Source organism: Felis catus, chromosome D1 (assembly GCF_018350175.1).
Source record: "Felis catus isolate Fca126 chromosome D1, F.catus_Fca126_mat1.0, whole genome shotgun sequence".
NCBI lineage: Eukaryota > Metazoa > Chordata > Mammalia > Carnivora > Felidae > Felis > Felis catus.
The window spans coordinates 81414209-81437161 of record NC_058377.1 but is presented as its reverse complement, the minus strand read 5'-3'; the positions used below and the strand labels follow the sequence as shown (position 1 = coordinate 81437161).

General features: G+C 36.6%; 2 protein-coding genes across 4 annotated transcripts in view; one reads left to right on the top strand and one right to left on the bottom strand.

Moving 5' to 3' along the window:
• SLC5A12 (solute carrier family 5 member 12) overlaps window positions 1-6011 on the top strand; it is a 48503-nt gene extending 42492 nt beyond the window's left edge. Inside the window, exons 13-15 of the mRNA XM_003993114.4 lie at window positions 785-888; window positions 3463-3590; window positions 5494-6011. Of these exons, the coding sequence (XP_003993163.2) occupies window positions 785-888; window positions 3463-3590; window positions 5494-5646 (385 nt within the window). The 3' untranslated portion in view covers window positions 5647-6011. The remainder of the gene's footprint in view (window positions 1-784; window positions 889-3462; window positions 3591-5493) is intronic.
• A 3886-nt stretch (window positions 6012-9897) lies between these two features.
• Window positions 9898-22953, bottom strand: part of ANO3 (anoctamin 3) — a 426276-nt gene continuing 413220 nt past the window's right edge. For all 3 annotated transcript variants that reach the window (XM_023239658.2, XM_023239659.2, XM_019812199.3), the window contains 3 exons: window positions 22452-22532; window positions 22170-22275; window positions 9898-17210 (listed from right to left, as the gene is read on the bottom strand). In XM_023239658.2, the coding sequence (XP_023095426.1) occupies window positions 17028-17210; window positions 22170-22275; window positions 22452-22532 (370 nt within the window). In that variant the 3' untranslated portion in view covers window positions 9898-17027. The remainder of the gene's footprint in view (window positions 17211-22169; window positions 22276-22451; window positions 22533-22953) is intronic.

The following is a 22953-nucleotide window of genomic DNA, read 5'->3' as shown; positions in this document are numbered from 1 at the left end:
GGGATGAAGTAGGTAGAGCCACATCCTAGGACTGTGCTCCTGAGTATGTGGTCCTGCCTACATAGTCTATGAGCACTCCATTATCTTGCTTCCATTTGCTTCTGAATTTCATTTAGTTTAGAAGCATTCCTTTCCATAACTCTTACAAACACATAATAACCTATTATAGTTCCTAGGTCCACCATATTCCCTCCCTCCTGCCTGTGCTTCTTCTATCCTCTTTTTTTGGAGTGCTAGATCCTGGCCCTAGCTACCTTCCTTGAATAGCTACTAACTAGTCTTTAAAAACAAGTTCAGGTATTGTCTCACACACAAGCCTGGGTTTGATACTCTTTTCAAATGCTCACAGAATTCTTTGTTCCTAATTCGAGGTGCTACCCTTCCACTTTATGATTGTCCGTTAGCTCCTATATGTAGACTTTGCAGCTCACTCATCTTCTTATCTCCAATATCTGCCACAATTCTTGGCACTAAATCTTGGCTTAATAAATGTCTAAAGAGTGAATAATACAAAAGAAATGGAAAGCACAGTCCTCATTGTACTTCTTATAATTTAGTGCATACATTACTAGTAATGCAAGGATGAGTTGGATTGAGTGCAGTGTAGAGCCCAGTTAGTCTACAATTGATTCTTTAAAAAAATAACCAAATGGCAAAAAATTAAAGTGTTGGAATTTTGAGAAATGCCAGGCCCTACAATGAACCTTCAGTGGTCCTCTAAGTCATTGTGGATCATAACATCGGAACTCATGGAACTGCTGACACGTGCTGTTGTCATCCACAGACCTGCAATCGCTGACACCTGGTATTCGCTCTCCTACCTTTACTACAGTGCAGTGGGCTGCTTAGGATGCATTGCTGCTGGGATAATCATCAGCTTCATAACAGGTTGGTTACATGGATTCTTCTCTTTGGGGCCAAGGAAGACATGGGCTAGCCTCATGCATTGGTGGGCTAGATGGATGTCTTACTGGTGTGATTTTGGATCCACTGCAAGAAACCCTTCTTCCCAAAGATATGCTTACTCTCTTGAAGTTCATACGCAAAAGCATTCTCCTGATTATCATATATATATGATTATTAATATATATATATATAACATCTATTTTAAAACATTCCCCATACATTACAGGAAAAAGAAATGGTGCTTCAACACATGGCCCCCAGAAGCAGTAAGAAATCCTTTGTAATATAACAATCAGTAGTAAAGCAGTAAGAAAATCCTTTGTAATGTAACAATCAGTAGGAAAGGTTAAATATTAAGAGTTCTTTCCTCCTTCATCTCAGTAAGAGACTGGAGTTTCTCTCATAACCACCTCCTATCTCATGGGTGAGCCTTAACTAACATACTAGATGGAGGTCTTTCTCAAATTCACTCAAAGTTGCTTTACAACTGGTGACATTTCAAGCGCAAACTCTTTTTTTTCCCCGGGGGGAAACCTCTTCATCCACAGGAAATGGTCTCATCCCTTTTGAGCTTCTCCTTTCTCATTAATTATGCTGTTATAGCCTTGTAGTTTCTGTTGACAAAAATGGTTTCCACCAGGGGCGCCTGGGTGGCACAGTCGGTTAAGCGTCCGACTTCAGCCAGGTCACGATCTCGCGGTCCGTGAGTTCGAGCCCCGCGTCAGGCTCTGGGCTGATGGCTCAGAGCCTGGAGCCTGTTTCCGATTCTGTGTCTCCCTCTCTCTCTGCCCCTCCCCCGTTCATGCTTTCTCTCTCTTTGTCCCAAAAATAAGTTAAAAACGTTGAAAAAAAAATTAAAAAAAAAATGGTTTCCACCAGAAGGGGACGATGTTTTTCAGTGCCTGTTTCCTAAGGTCTTGCTCATTAAACGGATTATACATGCTCTTGATTGAGGGCAAATATAGAGCCTCACACTTGAGTTCTATTTTCATTTGTAACCTTCTTATCCATGAGAACTGCAGCCCTAAATTTTGGCTTTTTGTTTACTATCTCCCAAAGCCTTCCCCCGCAACCAAGAATAGAACTAAATTTAAATCCATATGAAGTAAAACCAATGTTACCCTATATATTAACTAACTAGAATTTAAACAAAAACTTGAAACAAACAAAAAATCCATGTGAAGTATAGAACTCTTTTTTCTTAGTAAGGCTCAGCTTCTTCCCTTAGACATAAAGTATCTATCTTATTTGAGAACTCTTTGATACTTTTGTGGTACATTAAGAGACAAAAGTTTTCTCTGCTTGAAACCCTGGGAATAGTTGGGTTCAGGATTAAATATTTCTTATTCAGGCTGCCCTTGGCTAGAACTTTGAAGTTATATGATTCTCTTTTTCACTGCCCACTCATACACATACACTAAGGAAAATGGAGTGTTTCAGGCTTTAAGATCACATATGTTTAATTTCTTGTTTTGTCATTTACTAAACCATAGAAAAATTTATTATTTCCTTACTTATGAAAGGAGAATCACAATATCTATTTTATAAAGATTAGATATATTTTATAGTCTACATAAAATATGCCTAGTACATAGAAGGCATTCACTAATAAACAAATACTATTATTAAGAGGAGTACAATTTATTTGTTTGAATGTCTTCTGACAGAGTGACATAATGCTGGGGAATATATCACTTAAACTTCAATTTGAAGCTTTAGGAGTCTACATTTTTTTTATCTCTAGAAATAAATTTGAGAAAAAAAGCTTATAGACTGGCACAGTGTCTGGAACAGAGGAGGAATGGGATCAAGGTTGTAACCATCACTCTGCTACCCCATTTAGGGACATTTAGACTAAATTGGCTGCCGAATTAATGACTACCATTGAATGAGATTGGGTATTTGTGAATAATTATCATGATACCAAAATTTGCAAAAGTTCTAGGCAGGAAATATTGTCATCCTTTAAAGCTTGGTTCAAATATCAATTTGACTTATTCCACAGCAGGATTTGAAGGAATAGGACGTTGGCCAGGTGTGTTTTAAAGATTGTAAAGAAGGTGTCAGGAAAGTCTAGACTTGCTGAAGGGAATGTCAGAGTATTGCTTATTCAGGATACTGGGGTGGAAGGAAGAAGAAACGGTAAACATAATCTTTTTAATTTTACAAATATGGACTCTGATGGCTTCTAATATATCTGATTTGAGTGAAAAACCAAGAGTTTTCCTAAAGGAAGAAATTATGATTCCTGCTATCCCCTCTGTTGACCTACAAAGGGTAAGAATAGAGTTTTCCATAATCCATCTTTAAAATAAGTATGGTGTCTCTGTTTAACCCTATAGCTGTGAATTTGCCTGACCTGACAGTTTTTGGATATTTAAAAATCTGTCCTCCTACTCACTTTGAGCAGTTACCAATCTCTGTCTATTAACCAGCCAGGCCCATTTTCACTCTTATACTAAGAAGTGACCTACTTAGTAAGTATACAATACTCAAATCTTTATAGAAGACCTAGAAATGTGCAATCACCTAATCCATCTGTCCTTTCATTAATAGGTTATCAAACTGGCAAGGATATTCAACCACTGCTAATTAGACCGGTTTGCAATTTATTTTGCTTTTGGTCTAAGAAATACAAAAGACTGTGCTGGTGTGGTGTTCAGCATGACAGTGGGACTGAGCAGGTAAGCTGATGTTTGAGCTTCTGAAAAACACACATGAGCTCACAAGGATTCCCTTGTTGCCCAATTAAACCATCTGCAAAGGTGGGTGTGAGAAAGGAAGGCAATGAATATGACAATCTGAATCTAGTTTCAGCTTCAGTTAACCTCAGCTGATTAGCTTTTGAGCATATAAATATGTTGACAGGTAAATGTACCTTTGGGGTGAATTGTTGGCATTGCAAGTAGTTTCCAAAAGCCCTTTTACCCCTTCTGAGGGTGAGTTCTAGGAAAAGTATAAAAATGAACAGTAGAAAAGGAATAAAACAGGGGGCACAATCTAGTATCATGGTGAAAAGCATAGACTTTAGAGTCAGCCCTGGATGTAATCCTGGTTCCATGTCTTACTTGCCTTGGGTAAATTGTTTAACCTCTTTCAACCTCAGTTTATATCTGAAAACTGGGAGAAGAGCATACAGTGCCATCTGGACACAAACATCTCTAGCTCCATGAAGTGTAAATTTGGAGTCAGATTGACTGGGAGAACTTCTTAGAGAAGCAGCAGGATGCCCAACTCCCCTTATCCCACTGAGAACTGTTTAGACTAGAGACACCATCCAAATGTCATTAAGCTCCTATCAGCCAAAGGCCACCAGCAACAGCCTGTGTTCAGACCAAATCTAACTTATTGACTTGATGCAGCCCGGGGGGGTGGGTGGGGGCTCACTCCAGGGAAAGCAGGCAATGCCACCCTTAACAAGAGGGATGCTGGGCACATTTTTTGTAAGGTTTGGGTTCCCACTGTAAGATTCTGACAGGAGTCTAAGTTGGAATGAAAACAAAGCTGTCTAGGGTCCATTTGGTAAAAGAGTAATAATCCCTCAGAGTTATTACAGCATTTGACAATAGCTGGACCTTGGGAGATGTAACGTTTCCTGTTAAGTTTGCAAATGGTCTTATCTATGTCAATCATCTCTGCCTCATTAAGTGTAAGAGTGTATATATTTTTTTCTTAGTTATGGGTTATTGACTTTCTTTCAGTCCCACACATTTCATACTTTCAGTACTCTAGAAGACAGACTCTTTACCTATATCACATCACCAAAGTGGTCAGTTGTTCTCCTTCCCCAAAACACCATATTAATACGGATGTGAAGTAAAACTGAGTTTAATAATTACTGAAGAAAGGAGAGCACCGTCTTGAGAGGCATTCAGAATGCGAAGGCACTCTATTTTGCTGAGAAAGCAGCTGATCAAGCAGTTCATTGTTTGGTAAATGGGTTTGGAGGAAGTTCTAGAAGGAAATAATCAAGCTATTTACTGATTTGCGACTTGTATTCCTGGGCAAGAATTTTCTGGAATGAATGATAAATCCTGTTGATACAGGCAGCTTCTGTTCTCAAGGATGAGCTAAGAGTGGGAGGGAATACTTAGTATGTCATTATTGGGTTCCTTTCCTGAAGAATGACATTAGGCAACCTCTGGGGGAGTCTGCATGTAGGTCCCACTGCTATGATCAAGAGGCCTTGCTGTTCATGAAGGAAGGGCAGCACCACTGTCTGAGACATAGGTTTGTTTCTCCTAAGGAGATAACGCTACTACCTTACAGGGCTACTATACTAACTGAGAGATATACAATATACATTTCATCACACAACACAAGATATATTGCGAATGTTTGCTAAATTGTTCTTTCTGTTTTTATTATCATTAGAGATAGTACCTACATGAATTGAATCATCATCATAGTTATGAATTAAGAAATGTATTGCTTTCCTATTTATATAACATTTGATTTGATATATCATTTGATCATATTATATCATTTGGGGGTGGTGCTGAGCAAGAGTCACTGAGAGTGATTTGGAATATATTAAGACTAACTCTTTAATATGTGTTGTGGTTTTTTTTTTTCCATTTTCTTCAGGAAAACCTTGAGAATGGCAGTTCCTGGAAACAAGGGGCTGAATCTGTCTTACAGAATGGACTCAGGCAAGAAGACCTGGTCAATATTCCAGGTCATGATCCCAAGGACAAAAGCTACAACAATATGGCACTAGAGAAGATTACTCATTTCTAACACATGCATGCGAGTGTAGCACACACACAGCACACACACATACACACACACACACACACACAGATACACACAGACCATGTACTATGTGCCTATGGGTTAGCAGACTTGTGTAGTTGCCACTGCTAGAAGACAGGGATGTCTCATATCTATTTATACTTATTTATAACTACAAATAAAATGACTGTTTCCAGCATATTCCCAGGATATTCTTTGGAAGACCCCAACTTTCACATGAGAAGAAACAGCCAAACCTTAAGTGTACTGGCAAACTTCCTTCTGGGTTGAATTAGGACTGGATTTTACCACAGTGAAAAGAATCAGTCCCTTTGCTTTATGTCATATTAAACTTCATCGTTTTTGTTTGGTTTGGTTTTTGATGGTTCTCTAAGAATCAAGTATCTTGGAGTTTACAGGCAGAATGTGGAAGGGGGTATGCATATTAAATGCTTCTCCATCACTGCTGATAAAAGGGAAGAATGCCATCTACCCCAGCCCCCATATCTCACATGTATGTAGGCACATTTCACATCACCCCACACTGCAGTTACAGTTGGAACACTTAAATGCCATCAACCCCCTCAACCCACACCCCCATACCTTTAAGTCTTCTTCCAGTCATCCCTGCTACTACAGCTGTCCTGACCAAGCCTTATAAATAATTTTGCTCAGTACAGGAGAGGGACTGGTATATCTAGTGAATGCCACAATCATAACTAAACACACTGCTCCCTTTGGGCTCTTGATGTAGTATTTCTTTCTTTCTATCACCTTACAAGGGAAAAATGATTGTGCTCAACTAAAGTCTGGAGTCTTTCCCAGGGCTGGGTAAAGAGGAAAAAGGCATGTCCTATGTAGGAGGCTGTTAGGATGGCATCTGGAAGAGAATGTTGCAAGTAGCTTAGCAGCCCACAGATTTCACTAGTCATGGGGTCTTCCTTGGAGCAAAATACCTCATCCACAGGTATTATATTCTACTTAGCTCTTCTACACCAGCTCAACATGTTCCACCAGGCTAAGGTGAGAGAAATAAAGATCTATACAGTTGAATTCACAAAAATTATTTTTTAAGTTCTAGAGTAACAGGAAACAATTGAACAATAGTTAACAAATGGAAAGGCAGTGCAAGCTTTTTGGATGAAGTGAAAAAATGAAATCCTTAAAAAGTAAGAAAGAACCAGTGGCCCAGGGGCTAGACCAGAGGAAAGATAGTAGGAAACGAGCCAACATCTCAGCATCAGGTCCATTAGGGCAGGTGTCAGATATTTAGTTTGGTGGCCAGGTGAGATCAAAAGGTCTAGAAATAATATATCAGCAAAATAAAAAGAAATGGTCCAAATGGGCAAGGATAAGAAGTCCCAAAGGCTATGTTGTTTAAAAGTAACCCAGGAGGAGAAAACCTTAAAAGAAGCATAATTTGGGGAAAAATTATGTAACCAGTATTTGTTATTAGGGAGAGAATATAGAAAAAAATCAGTGGTAAAAAATATGCAAAGGAACTAAAAAACAATTGGAATTTATAAGCCACATCCCAATGCTTGTCTTCTCTCCCTCCACTCAATAGAAGAGGAGAATAGAGGGAGAAAACGAGAGAATTGGGTTGTGGTTTATAAGCGACATGAGAAAAAATACATTTGGAAAAGGAAGGAAAGAATAAGTAAAAAATACATTTGGAAAAATATCTGAAAATGAGAAGGAGCAGAATTTCTAGAAACACTTTTTCTAGTCCAGCAAGGTAATGAAGGTATTGATCTAAGGATTTGTAGATTGAAAGGCGCAATTGTTTTCTAAACGATTTAGTAGTTAGGACATTCCTATGAATTAGAGACTCAAAAATATATTGGGTGAACGTTGAAAATTTGGCCAAACCTCATTGGTTTAGTTAATATCTTATGATTGGGAATGGAAACAACCACTCTGAGGATGAGAATTTCATAAACAGCAGCCATTGGATATGTGGCTTTTTCTCCCCCCAGAGGAATGCTTTACTGATAAATTACCCCTTATTTACTTTAAGGAAAAGATAAATCCGTTACTATCCCTGCATCCTGCCTTCTCACCACATCCCCGTCAGAGATTCTAACGCTAGAGAAACAACACAGAGTGGTGTTCTTTCCAGGCAAGAGCATGAACCATAGTCCCCGAGGCGTGTCTGATCAGCAGACACTCAGGCATCAGAGAGCACATAGAAGTCTGCCAAAGCAGACATTTTGAGCTGACAGCTGCCCCCCTCTCCAGGAAGTGCATAGGTGCCTGCACGCAGGTGTGGTCTCTGCTGCTAAGAACCAGTAAGGCATGGAGCTGCTTCTCCAGACACACCAGACACTCAAGGCACTGGGTGAGAGGCTGCTGGGGCATGTGTGTGTGTGTGTGTGTGTGTGTGTGTGTGTGTATTATATAGATATATATCAAATAATACATTTCAAGATTTTGGACTTTCACTTGAAATTGTACAAAAACAAACTGTACTAAATAGTTCTTTATTTTACTCACAAATTATCCCACAGATATCACTAGGTCAGCATTTTTCCCAGAAGGTTTTTTGGGACACTTTTTCTTTTCTTAGTCACTAATTCTCTTACCTGGAGTGTTATCAAGGCATAAAATGACTTACAAATGGAAGATATCATCATCATCATCATTATAAAAATGGCTCTGTCGTCTTTCATTATGACAACATTCTGAGAGCTTGGAGAGGTCAATATAAGGATCCCTCCTAATTCTTCCTATTTGAACAAATATGGAAAAATCTAAGGCTTCAGGTAGAGACCAGATGGGAGTTCAAGAGAAAAACCATCTTCCACAGTGTCCGGGAACCACATTTGTTGTGTGGCTAAACAGAAAGAAACTGTGAAGTAAGTGCAGCCAATAGACTTGACTACTTTCTTGCACCTTTCCTACTCTTACTCCCTAGGAATATCAGCTCAGACTTGTGTCAAGGTTGCTGGTGTGGTATAAGGTCTGTTCAGTGCCAAGTTAAATCCGGGCCATGGAAATGCGCTGGACTTGTGGCCATTTTTGCCACAGAATGACCAGGGATATTCTCAGTAAATGGAGCTATGAATGATGAGTTCTAAGATGGCCTAAAATGTGCCAAGCTTAATGCTGGTCTCTTTCTTTTAAACTCAATCACAAATATTAGTAAAAATGAAACGGAATGACTTCAGTGTTCTCTTCCATTCATTCTGATGAATTCATTTTGGTCACTGATATTCTCTTTGGTACCATTTGGAGCAAGAAGTACAGCTTTTTCTTTTTAATCTTTATTTATTTTGTGTGGGAGAGAGAGAGAGAGATAGAGAGTGAGCAGGGGAGGGGCAGAGAGAGAGAGGGAGACCGAGAATTCCAAGCAGGATCTGTACTATCAGCACAGAGCCGGATGCATGGCTCCATCCTACAAATAAACCCTGAGATCATGACCTGAGCCGAAATCAAGAAGTGGATGCTTAACTGTCTCAGCCAAGCAGGTGCCCCAAGAAGTACAGCTTATTGATGAAGGTGACAGATTGGACTTAGCTTAGGTTTAGATGTAAGTTTTGACATAAATTGTCTCAGCAATCTTGGCCAAGACTTTTTAGAGTTTAGTTTCTTACAAATTAAAAGGAGCAAAAATTGTCCCTACGTAATAGGGTTGTTGTGAAGATTTATAGAGGTAAGTCATATGAACTAGCATGGTGACTGGCCCCCACAAAACATTCAATACTTGTTAGTCTGCAGTATATAAAGAAAGTGATATTACAGTATTCATTTTAAGTTAAATTGGTTCACTGTTTCTCTTTAGAATTTTCAAGATACTGGCTTAGTATGTGAATTACTGAAGCGGTTTAAGAGTTAGAAAGAACAAGGTAACCATAAACTATAAACTAAAAGTCATGCCATTAATTTCCAAACAGTAGCCTTTTAATGGCAATTTTAAATAAAGTATGATTTCTAAGGGTCTTAAATTCTTGAAAAAAAAAACCCACCTTTATAAAGATAGATAAGTTTATTACTGAAAATGCAATATTCATATATATGATTTGTTAAGTATTACCAATGTAACACTTATAAGTAAACGGCATCTCAAGCCACGTGTATGACTCAGTGCACAGTTTATAACTGTGATTCTTCCAACAACGGCAGAAGAGGCGAGGGCTTTTCCGTTGTTTAATTCAAATAATATTCCATGAACATAAATTTCATTCCTTTGTGATTTTATAGGGTTCTAGCATTTCATTCTAAAGAGAAAAAGAAATAAACCACACACCAGGGGACTTGCAAACAATATTTCAAATCTTTATGGTATTACAATCTTACTTAAACATTATTACAAAGATCAGATCAGTAAATAGAAAAAAAAGTAGAGCAATCTCCTTTTAAATTGTTCTTAGAAATAAGTTGTTTTAAAATGCTACAGACATTTTAGCTCTCTATGTATACATATTCAGAAATTTCATGTGCTCAATCTCAGTATTGTAAGGTAGCTGGGTTTACTGTAAAGTTACCTCTTTTATCCAACATTAATAACCTTGAAGTATAGTCTATTTCCAAACAACTAAAATTTAATTGATATTACCAATGATATTAAAAGGAAACAAAATTTTAATCAAGTATAATTCATAATTGATAATCATCTAATGGGTTATTTTTATTTGTAATTCTTGGAAAGAGTTAATGCTGTTATTTCCATTCCAATCTCCTGACCATACCAATCTAGATTTGCAAATGCCTATGTGAGTAACAAGCACTCATAAGCCCCCTTTTCTATTATTGCACTCCTGGTGTTTGAAATATCGGCTATCTTCAGAAGACAGAGTTAGATATACAAATATTTGGCTATTTAATCAGAACATGGCCCTTACTTGGGGTGGGAGAAGATATTGGTGCCTCTCTCATTATACTCTCATGACAAATTAGAAAAATAATCCTACTCTATCATGGAAATGTTAGTTGTTAATATTTCTGTATACTAGTGGGAAATTTAAAATTATTTTTTTCTATTTTCAAATTTTGTGTGTCTTTTTTCATACAGCTATGAAATACTTCTAAATTTAGTGCTGTATTTATACAACTACTCAATTTTAAGTAAAATGTCTGTAGAATGAGTATAGATATATAAGATACATAACTATTTTAATTATTTGTTTTTAAAAGTAAGTTCAGATTGAAGTGTATTTAAATGATCAATGTGAATATTTTCTACAGGGTTAGGAGTGGGATGCAAATAGTTATCCACTCGAAAATCTTTTATATAAACCTAATAGATTAAGGCAGGTCTACCAAGTCACCAAGTAATCATACCTCAAAATAAGATTTGACATACTATATTAACATGACTTCTTTTACATATTTTGGATATCTATAATATTTGGGCTGCCCAAAGGCTTGGGGACACACACACACACACACACACACACACACACACAAACACACACACTGTCTCAGAAGTAACCATGAGAAGGATTTTATGACTTAATATAATAGGTTACTATAAATTAAGAAAAGCAATATATAATGGTGATGTCTTTTATGGACCTTGGCTTTTTTGTCCTTAGGAATTCCCAGAAACAACCATTCATCTGTTTTTAAAAAATGTTAAAGCAATTGTGTATATACAGATGTTCTGAACATCCAGTTCCTCGTTACAGAATCTGCTTTGACATATTTAAAAGCTAAAAAATAATTTCATGTAGTATATTGATTCAATGCCCTAATGTAACTGCCATGTAAGAAAATACATGAGCAATCCACAAATTGCTTATTTGTAACAGCGTAAGACAGTCAGCAGAATTTGTAGAGCCAATGTCATTGATTTGGAATCTACATAATAAAGGTTTATGTACCTTTCAAGAATGGTAACCTGAAAAATGGAGTCAATCTATTTCAAAGGAGCAAATCTTCCTTAAATTGGCATTGCAACTTCTTACGAGAGTTTAGAAGGAGTCTTTAATGATCCTTCGTAATTAATAATCCACGTAAGAATAAAAATGGTTGGAGAAACCACTGTCTCCTCCCCAAACTTCCTCTTCAATTAAAGGACTCCACTAGCTGCTTCCTAGATGAAAAACACAATATTGATGCCAATAGCCACACATCTTAGAAAGATAAAATTGCATATATTTTTAAGTGCATTTTTAATCTTCAGCTTTGAGAACTGAGACTTTTATTCGTTGGCTAGACTTGTCACTGAAATCTAAGCTTACCATATTTAGCCTTGTAATCTTAAAATAGATAAAGAAAAAAAATAATGGGAAAAAACTTCATTTCTTCTGAATTTTACAGAATGGATGAAACTGTGGTTGTTTTTCAGTCAGAAAGAAGTCAGAGTATGTGCACAGAAAAAGCTGAAATAAGACCTGCAAAGCAGGCACTTTTGCTTAGGTAGGAAAGTCTCTACATCCCCTCAACCATACCCCAAACATTGCTTCCACAATTATCTTTGCCATCAGATTTTTCTGGCCACTCAATCCCCCTATTCTCACTTAATGAAAAGTGGGGAAAGTCTGGCTCATACTATTTGTTAGAAAGATTAGATTTAGCCTGATGTGGGGGCACCTGGCTGGCTGAGTCAGTAGAGGGCGTGGCTCTTGATCTCAGGGTTGTGAGTTCAAGCCTCATGTAAGGCATAGAGATTATTTTAAAAAATAATCATTTAAAAATAAATTAGGCTGACTATATTCACCTGGTAATGTTGAGTGGCATGGACACCAACAAAATAATTATAAAGCATTTGAGGCAGTGTGAGTACCACATGGGGTTAGCCATCCATATATATAACAGTTATATTTTGTGGGGACTATTTAATAGGTATCATTAAATTTTGTTTTTCAACTAATAATTTAGGAAGTTTTCCCTTCTGAAAAACGGAAAGCAGAGAAACTGCTTTTTCCACACACAGAGAGAATTAAGATGGAAATAAATATTCTGAGGAAGTCAATATAGGCATATGTCTGGAAATGTTGCCCCCTTCCTTCTTAAAGAAAGATGCAACACAGCATCCACACAGTTTACTCTCTCGTGTACTCAAGACTCACTTGGAGCCAGCTGGATGTAGAACCAGTTTTATTTAGGGAGAATCCTGCTGGGGCACAAAGTGGGATCATCATATAAAACAGTGAGATTCGATGGATAAGCTGCTTCTCCCCGAGAGTAGATTTTGATTATACAAGAAATTGGATTTTATCCTAAATATGAGTCTCTTTTTTATCAACGTATCTGCTTTCATTTTCCTTTCCTGAAAAAAAGATGCCTTAATGTGGATGTTGCTAGAACATAGTGGCTATAATACTTGTGTTTTCTAGAAAGAAAACCATCAAATGTGGTTGTGGATGTAGTTTTTCAGATGAATCCAGATGGCAAGTTCCATTGAAGACATCACCATTGCAAATGCATACATCTTAGGTAGTAGGAACCTAGTCTGACCAATGATTCTAGCTAAAGCTAAATCAATCTTCCAGTTAGACAACTCTTGGCACATTTCAATTTGAATAGCAATGCCTGTAGAGAAATTCACACATTTCTATCAAAAGCTGGGGTTTTTAGGCCATTCCTAAAACGTTCTCTCCTAAGTGACTGAAAATACCAGAAAGAATAAGATGATGACTTATTCTCTGGATGAAATCTACAATTATTCCTAAAACCTGTTATAATATCGTGATTTGGGGGAAAATGTAGTGGAAATACCTTATAACCATAGTAGGACTGAGCTGGGCATATCTCAGAGAGTAAGTATGCATACGTGCACCCCCCCCTCCCCACACACACACAAACACACACACAAGCACACACACCATACCCTGGGCCTATGTTTACCTGCCTCCAATTGACAAACTTATCAGCTCAACCATATTAGTTACACAACTCTTCAGGCAACCTAAATTTTCAATTTTGAGCATCAGGTTGAGAGAACATGGGCAATTTGGTAGCCTATTGTTGCCAGTTGGCTACACTGTCCCTGTATGTCCTCCTTTCTTGGCATGAACTTTATCTGTGCTAAAATTCCTATCCTAAGGAGATTTTGATGATGATTGGTGGAGTCAGCCCAAGTGTGAAAAAAAGAAAATGCTTCTGTGTGAAAAACATTTACTGCTTTCATAAGAACAAATCAACCTTCCTCTCCCCTCTGTTTCTAGAACAAAGCATTATTAGAATCAGTACGGTATTCCATCTGTACTTTTCATGTGCAAATGCCTTGATGATGACAATGAGCTTATCAGAGAACAAATAGCCAAAACTTTTTAAGAGTGTAACAAGGGCTTGCAAGAATAGGAAACTATTGCCTTTAGAGCTAAAGAATGAGCAATCCCTTCTCCCCAAACACACTCCAACTTATAGTGAAAAAACAAGCAGGATTAAATTTAACATGCAAATTATAGGAAAAATACCGTATCACACAATTTATTGAGTGAAAGAGGTTCCTTTCCATTCCGTTCTAAAACAGATTGTGCTAACAGCCATTCTGGAAGAAAGTGCAGCGTTCAGAAGTTGTATTTCATCATGCAGTCACTCAGCAGCATTTTATCGAAAAGTGCGTGCACAGACTCAGACAACTGCAAACTATTTCAGCTATAGTCTCGATAAATTTTTCACACACTGGACTGGGAAAGTGCTTCAGCTTTGAACAACTTGTCAAGGCAGACTGCATGCACATATATGTTAGTCATTTGCTTGAAAAGACAACGATTTAGAATATGAAAATAGATAAGCAGCATTCATGTAATACAGAATTCCTGAGAATAGTGTGTGCTATATAAATCTTTGTGAAATAATTTGTATTCCTATGAAAACCATGATATAAAACATATCTCTCGACGAAAGCAGAGTGACTTAAAACTCACATACTGTGAGGGGCTGTCAATATTTTGCTGTCAACAACCATAAAAGAATAGCTAGGTTCTACTGCATTGTTTCACAAAAGGAGAATTTCAGGTAACTTTTTCGGTGATTCTCTCATTTTCTATTTGTCTCGAAAATTACCAAAGGCAGCAATGCCTAAATCAATGTATTATAATTTTTTATTGAAAATGCCTTTCTCTTCTCATTTTCTTTCTCTCTAGGCAATCAATACGATTTTAAACACTGATGGTGGTAGTATAAAAATAACTCAAAAAGAGCAGAAAGAATTCTCAAGGGCATGACTATCACTATTCTTTGCTCTACAGTAAGACAAATATTTTTGTCTTGTGTCCCTAATTTGGGAAAGACATAAATGTCAGGTTCATTTATGTCTTCAATAAGCGTACAGAACATTTATCCTCAGGCATGGCATACGTTCAGCTAACAAAATAAAAGGAAATGCTGCAGATACTACAAACATGGAGGAGTTGAAAACTCCTTTGTGCAGTTAGTGGAACTAGTTGTTATGACTAGCAGGTGGCAGAAACAGAACCTCCGAGGAATCTGAATGTAAGAGTCCTTGGCAACAAGGGCTTGGGAGGGAAGTTTAGAGTCTGGGGTCCTTCCTTTTGCCCAGAATCAGAGGGCAAGTGGGGAAGTGTTCATTTTTGACAAGAACAAACCAATGAACAACTATAATCTGGAATAGTTCCCGCTTTTTCCTGGAATAAAAGAAGAAAAAATAAAAAAAAAACCACCAAAAACAAAAAAACATTTTCAGGGTTAGAATGATAGCAAATAGTTTTCCAGTAAGAGAAACTTTATAATTTTCTTACTAGAGATACTCTAGCATATATACAAAGCAGCTTTATTTCCATTGTCTTTAATCTGGTCTTTATACATTTTGGAAACAACCATGCTTTATTTGGAAAGCAATCGGAAAAAACTGGAAAATTTTATTGGGGAAAAATTGGAAAATTTTTAACTGGAAAAAAACCCTGATTGGACAAATAATAATCACACAATACATATATATGACTATATATATGTATATAAATGTGTGAGTATGTAATTCGCCACCCATTCCCAGGGGAGGAAAACTGAGATCAGTTTTGATTTTTTTCACAAGGAAAGGTGTCTTGATTTCTCCCACACATTCCCTTACTTCAACTCTCCTCTTTCTTCCCCACCTGCTCCCAGAGCTTACGCCTCCGCCAGACTTTTGTTACTTGAGGTTTCATCATTCCCATTGCATCTGTCTGTGAACAATAACACTCACAGAGTTGACACCGAAATAGCAACTCCACAACAATGCAAAACCATGTCTGTCATTGTTGATTTGATCTTGGTTTTAGAGAGTTTTCAAAAATCAACCAAATCAATCTATCAAAGAAACAGTAACAGAAAACTCCCTTTACTGATGAAAAGGAAATAAAACAAAAAATACATGTGTGTGTATTTACAAATAATATAAATTTATATTCATGCATTGTTTTCATTAGCTCATGAACAAAAGTGCACATTGTTAGAAAAGCTTAACGTGTTGCAAAGCATTTGGCTTCTGATTTCCTGAATAAATAAGTCACGATGGCATACCATGTAACCGATCTCAGAGCTGCACAAAATGTAACTTGCATTACATATTGCCAAGGTGCAAAAATACAAGGAAAACTAACATATTTACAGCATTTCAAGTTATTCTGTTATTCTGTGAGAGTTGTTATAATAAACTAGGGAGGAAAAAATTAAACATACTATAAAACAGCCCTCCATGGTAAAATATGGATGAGTGGTATTCTAAATGATATGAGAATAAACACCCATATTTTATAAGTATGTGGCTCTACTGAAATTTAATTAAAAAAAAAGGCAGTGAAACTTGTTCTGTCAGTGATACAACACATTTGAATGTAGCCAATGCAATAGAGTATGTTTCAGTGAATGATATTCTTTTTAGAATCTTAGATTTTTGGTTTGACTACTAAAGGTGTGCAACTCTTCGACTGCATAGTCAATGTAAAGCAGCATAAATTCCTTGTAGCACAGATCCATAAACTCAGAAAAAAAAATTCCCCAAACTTGTAAGCTGAAGGGACATGGAATTCTGGCAGCAAAGGCAATAACTGATGTAAGTCATTTCTTGTAAGTATCTCAACTCACCTAAGTTTCCAAAGTCAGATTAGTATGTGACTGAAGAGCAGGTGATACTGTAAGCATGCCTGGCTTATGAACGTTTACATGGAAAACTGTTGCTAGAAACCTCACCACCACCCTTCCTATCACACTGCAGCTGACGGAAGGTAGAGGTCTCCAAACACACAACTCCCTGAGGCTGGTTCTGAGAATTAGATCCCGGCTTCCTGCAATGTCAATCTAACCATTTAGATGTCATGAGTCATTTTTTTTTTCTTCCCTAGCAGCCTGGATATTCCAAATCTCAGAGATGGCTGTGATGCATTTCCAAGTAACATATCATATATATGGTTTGCCAGGTATGCTTTCCTCCTGGATCCCCCCTAGAATTTAAGGTTGCTATCATTCCCACCATTGGTACTGCCCCTTGGTATTAACTAAGGCCATTCATGGTGAACAGGATGACCACTTTTTCTCCGTTGTTGTTGCAAATGTTCTAGTTCAGCCTCATACATCATCTCTTGGACCAAGTACTTCTCCCGTCGTATTCGGTCATACAGGTTCTTTGGTACATCCGGAATCAGGTATGCGATGAATGACTTGATCCCAAAAACAAGGTGCTGTAAATTTAAGAGGAGAAAGTACACTTTTCAATGATTCTGGAATGCCAATTATAGAACAGATTGTGAACAATGTTGCATTTGCCTTACAATCAAGCATCAGAACTCAGAGTGTACTATCTAGAATATTAACATTTTCAGAAATTATATTGGTGGGTGCCTGGGTGCTACAGTCGGTTAAGCATCCAACTCTTGATTTCGGCTCAGGTCATGATCTCACAGTTTGTGAGTTCCAGCCCCGCATCAGGCTCTGCACTGATAGGGCAGAACCTGCTTGAGATTCTATCTCTCCTTCTCTCTTCCCCTCTCCTACTTGTGCTGGTACACACACATACTCTTTCTCTCTCTCTCTCTCTCTCTCTCTCTCTCTCTCTCTCTCTCTCAAAATAAATAAACCTAAAAAAAATTAAAGAAATATATTGGAACAACTATACTGTTGCCTTCCATCACATAAGTATTAGGAGAAAAGAGAATTCTTTCCTCTTTTAGGTGCCACATGTTAGAAATCACTTTATAAACACTGAATGAATCTTAAGTTCACATCTATAAAATCGTATATACTATGCAATCCTATTATAACATGCATTGATATATAGAGATGAGAAAGATCACATCCAGGAAAACTGAGCAAAACAAAAAACCTTCAGCAAATATATTTTTAAAAAATCTGAAGTATTTCCATTAAATTTAGAAACAAGATACAATTGCTCACACCATTGCTATTCAAGAGATGAGAAAGATCACATCCAGGAAAACTCAGGTCTGATAGATCATAATCACATTGTATAAGCCACATAGAATGCAGTCTGCCCATGACTGCATTCTGTGAGACTGTGGACTCAATCCCCAGAACATGCATTTCATAGATTTTCTACTCTAGTAAGTTCAAATATTGTAAAATATTTTGTCTCTATTACATAATTCCTTTATGATAAAAATGTATTAATTTTTAAAAATAGACTGCCAAAAGTATTGTATATAAAAAAGACAGGACCAAAAACCAAAAGGTAATAAGCCTGTGGCCCAAAGTTCAGAGGCTGAATGAAACTGCCTATGTCTGAACCATCCTCTGACCCTTACTGGCTGTGTAACCTTTTGCAAATCACCTACGCTCTCTGTGTCTAATCTCTAAAATGGTGACAGGAATGATATCCCTTAATGGTTATTATGAGGATTAAATGAGCAGATATATGTGAAGGGCTTAAAGAAGGGCTTGGTGCAATAGAAGCAACACTTAAATATCATCTCCTATTATAATAACTGCATCCTTTTTCTTTTCCCATGGAGAAGAGTAGACCTTTCAGTTGTCAGAAAAGAAAATCTGATACTGATAGAGTTAGGATGATGTGTGGAAAAAAAGAATTTACCTATAGGACTTTGTGACAACCTTCTCTTTATGTGGAAAGGAGGAATTCAAGGTACTTTTAACTGGGTTTACGTCAGTGCCTCAGGAAATTGCACTGCACAGTAGGTCACAGTAAAGCCTGTTGTATTCACCATAGAAAAGTAGATCGGGAGTTTCTTTCCTGATCATATATTTGGTATGCACATAAATATCCAGCAATGGGTCTCAAAAGTATAGAGATAAAAATCAAAAACATTTGTTATAATTTAAAACAGTGAAGAATATGCTCTGAGTCCTATACAATGGTAATAAATGAAGCTATAAACAGATTCATGTAGAGAGAATGATTCAGTATTTTTAAAAATCTATTTTTTAAAAGGCTAAAGTTTACCATTTATCAAAGCAGCCTTGTAACCAGTTACAGATGATAATTTTCTTAAACTGACAGAGTGTATCTTAAACAAAAAACCTGCAGCACATATATTTTAAAAAAATCTGAAGTATTTCCATTAAATTTAGAAACAAGATACAATTGCTCACACCATTGCTATTCAATATCCTCCTGAAATTTCCAGCAACACAGTAAGGAAAGCAGGAGAAATGAGCATAAACCTCACAAATGAAGAGACAAAGCTGTCCTTATTTGCAACTTGTATTATCACTTGAAAAGGCTATCCAACAGATTTAACAGACAGAAGGTTAGAACCAATGAAAGACTTAAACAAGGAACATTGCACATGTTAGAAAAGACCATTAGAATTCCAACAGAAATCAATCAAATCATAATGGAGGCTAAGACAGTGTTTATAACAGCAATAAAAATATCTACAAAGTTTCTGGAAATAAAAAGGAATGAACAAGCAAGAGAATATTTTGAGACTCTATTAAAGTATGTAAGAATGGTTTGAATAAATTTCATGTTTATTAATGAGTCAGCACAGATATTGTAAATAAGTCAACATGTGTTTTCTATAAATGCAATTCTAACCATAATCCTTGCATGATACTTGAGGGGACCTGAAAAATGGCTTCTGAAATGTATATAAATGATGGATAACTCTAAAGAGCTAGGGCAATTTTTAAAAATAAAAGCAAACTTGGGGCGCCTGGGTGGCTCAATAGGTTGGGCGTCCAGCTTCAGCTCAGGTCATAATCTCTCAGTCCGTGAATTTGAGCCCCACTTCGGACTCTGTGCTGACAGCTCAGAGCCTGGAGCCTGCCGCAGATTCTGTCTCCTTTTCTCTCTGCCCCTCCCCTGCTTCCACTTTGTCTCTCAAAAAAAAAAAAGCAAACTTGGCAGGGGTAGGAAGTGGCTGGCTTTATCAGATATGAAGATATATTCCAAAGCCAGGACATTTAAATAGTGTGATAAGGAACAGGAATAGACAAATGGAGTAATGAAATCAGAACACTGTGGCCAGGGACACACCTACTATAAGAAATTGGAATATTACAGAGGTGGATTTACAAATCAATGGTTAAATAATATATTATTTAATAAACAGCAGTATAAAAATTATATTGAATGAGAAAAATAAGCTTTTCCCTTAGTCTCTATAAAATGTCCAGATATCTTTAACACATGTGATAGGTAAAATTATAAAATTAATAGTAAAATACGTAGTAGAATATATTTTTGAGCTGGAGATAAGACAATTTCCTAAATAAACTACACACAAAAAAAGCGAAAACGTTAAAAGGAAAACAATGAAGGACCTGAAGGCATCAAAATTAAACATTACTTGTTTATAGATAAAATTAATGGGTTATCGACAAGAAAAAGATATCTTGTATATTTATAACTGGTGAAGACTAATATGTAGAACACGTAAGAAAATCTTGAAATTTGGCAACAAATAAACTAGAAATTCAGCCAAAAATAGATCAAGGTTATAAATTCACAAAAAAGAAACCAAAATGGTTTTGTAGTACTAAAAGTTGATGACGTGAGTTAACAGCTTAAAACAAACAAACAAACAAAATTAAAACAAAATATTACCTTACTCTTATTCAATTGCAAAATATTAGAAATTCACATTATATGAAAATCTGGTGAAAATCTAAGGGAATTTTGGAGAGTAATCTGTCAGTATTATGTGAAATTAAACAATTTCCAAACCTGAGTATAATATTCCTGAAAAACCCTTACGTATGTTTAGAAGGTAATATGTCCAATATTTATAAGAGATTTATAGAGGTAGAGAGATTATTGCAAGCCCAAGTACCCACCCATAGGGGATTATGGTATTTAAAACCAATGAACTATCATACATATGTAGACTGAAGAAATTATCTGCATAGACCTGATAGAAAGATCTCTGTCTAGGTCTAAAAAAAGTAAAATGGGTAAGAGACAAAAATAAGTTATTGCATAATACCATTGAAGTAATTTGAAAAAAGAACACTTAAAACAATACTATATATACATATGTGTATGTTCAAATAAACATGTGGGAAAATTTCTACTGAAGAAAAAAGAGTGGGTGCTTTTGGAGTGGGTGGGTAATGGAATTAGTAATGAGGAATAAAGAAGAAAAAATAAAGAGGGAATCATTTGTTTTCATGATGACAGGTTGCTGTAAATTGAGGCATTTGACTAAGACTGTTCACTTGAGTTCCGAAAGAAGATGAAGAAAAAGTGTACATTAAAAACACACACAATAACAAGAAGACTTTTTAGAATCATTGGGTTGGAAATATGCCTTAACCTCTCTTATGTTACCTGTAATAAAGTGAAACATCACACTTCATCAGGAGACATTTTTATAAGCTCATGGAATCATTAGGTAAATAGAATTTCATCCTGGATTAAACCTTAGAGTAAGCACTTCGTTTTATGGATAAAGGATGTTTCACTACAAAATTTGACATATTTTTTGGAGATCAGTGGAGAGGTATATCTGCCTTTAAAAAAACTTTTTCCAAAAGTCTTATGTATGTCTCCTTTTTTTCCTCTCCATAAAAAAACAGATACATTCAGTTTTTCCGTAGAACTTAATGGTACCTTAGAGAATCGATACTCAATATATTCCAACACTAAATTCTCCACGGCATCAAGCTTCTTATATGCTAAGGAAGGCAACAATACTGTAGCTTCTCCAAAATTTCTTCACAGGACTACAGTCTAATATTATTACATGACTCTGATAATTAAAATCTATGCACATTTTATGAAAGTGTACTCAGGCATTATTTATTGAATTATGCAATGTCCTTTATACAAACACACATATGGTCAACTGTAATTAAGTTATTAGAAAATATGTTTCTTATTCCCAATGAATAAGTATAGATTCTCTCATCACATGATGAAAACCATCCTTTCCTTTTTAAATATGGTTACTAACAGGCTCAAACCTAAGTTTTCAGTTGAACTGTTAATAGCTTCTTTTATCTTAGTTTTCTGGTATAAATACCCACTGACCTACCTTCTTACATTATTCAGCTTTTGCGTTTTTGCACGTCTTATAGCAGTTTCACTGTATCTGAATCTTTTACTGGGATATACACAAGTCCTTTTTTGGAAGTCAGTGAGGAACTGACTTCAAAGGGCCAACTAATTTATCAGTAGGAAAAGGGTTTACTGATAGTAATTTTATCAGCCTGCGACTAACCTCAAACACAATAATGAAGGCCAATCGTGCAGCGAGGATATGCCAGTATTGTAAGGTGAACTCATAGGGTTTAGAACTCCACGGGGGACCTCTGTAGTCCCGGTACCTAAAATCCACAAGACAAACAATGTGAGGAATAGAGACCAAAGCATGGAGGCCCCAAATGCTGTGATTTACCAAAACTCGAAAATGACAGCTGAAATGGGCTCATTAGCATGTAGAGGGAGGAGATGGAATGATAAAAGCAAGAAGAAAAGATAGCTATAATTTACGAGTATGTACCTGCAATAACCAGATTTTCCCACACCAAGCTCACTCAGGTCAAAGAAGGATAGGCTGTTGTTGACATATCCCTTTAAACAACTGGGGAAAAAAGAAAAGTATCACATGATTCAGAGATCTATACATTTCTGGTCCAATTCTTTCATTACACATGACAGGATTCAATAAGTCCTATTAATCCTCTAACTTCCATTATTATGTACGTTTACGTTAATGAGACAAACTCTTGTCCACTGTTTTTTTTTTTTAATTTTTTTTTTAACATCTATTTATTATTGAGAGACAGGGTGAGACAGAGCATGAGCATGGGAAGGGCAGAGAGAAGACGAGACACAATACAAAGCAGACTCCAGGCTCTGAGCTGTCAGCACAGAACCCGACGCAGGGCTCAAACTTACAAACCGCAAGATCATGACCTGAGTCAAAGTCAAACTCTTAATGGACTGAGCACCCAGGCACCCCTCCACTGTTTTTCCCCATTCATTTGGATTACATTTATTAA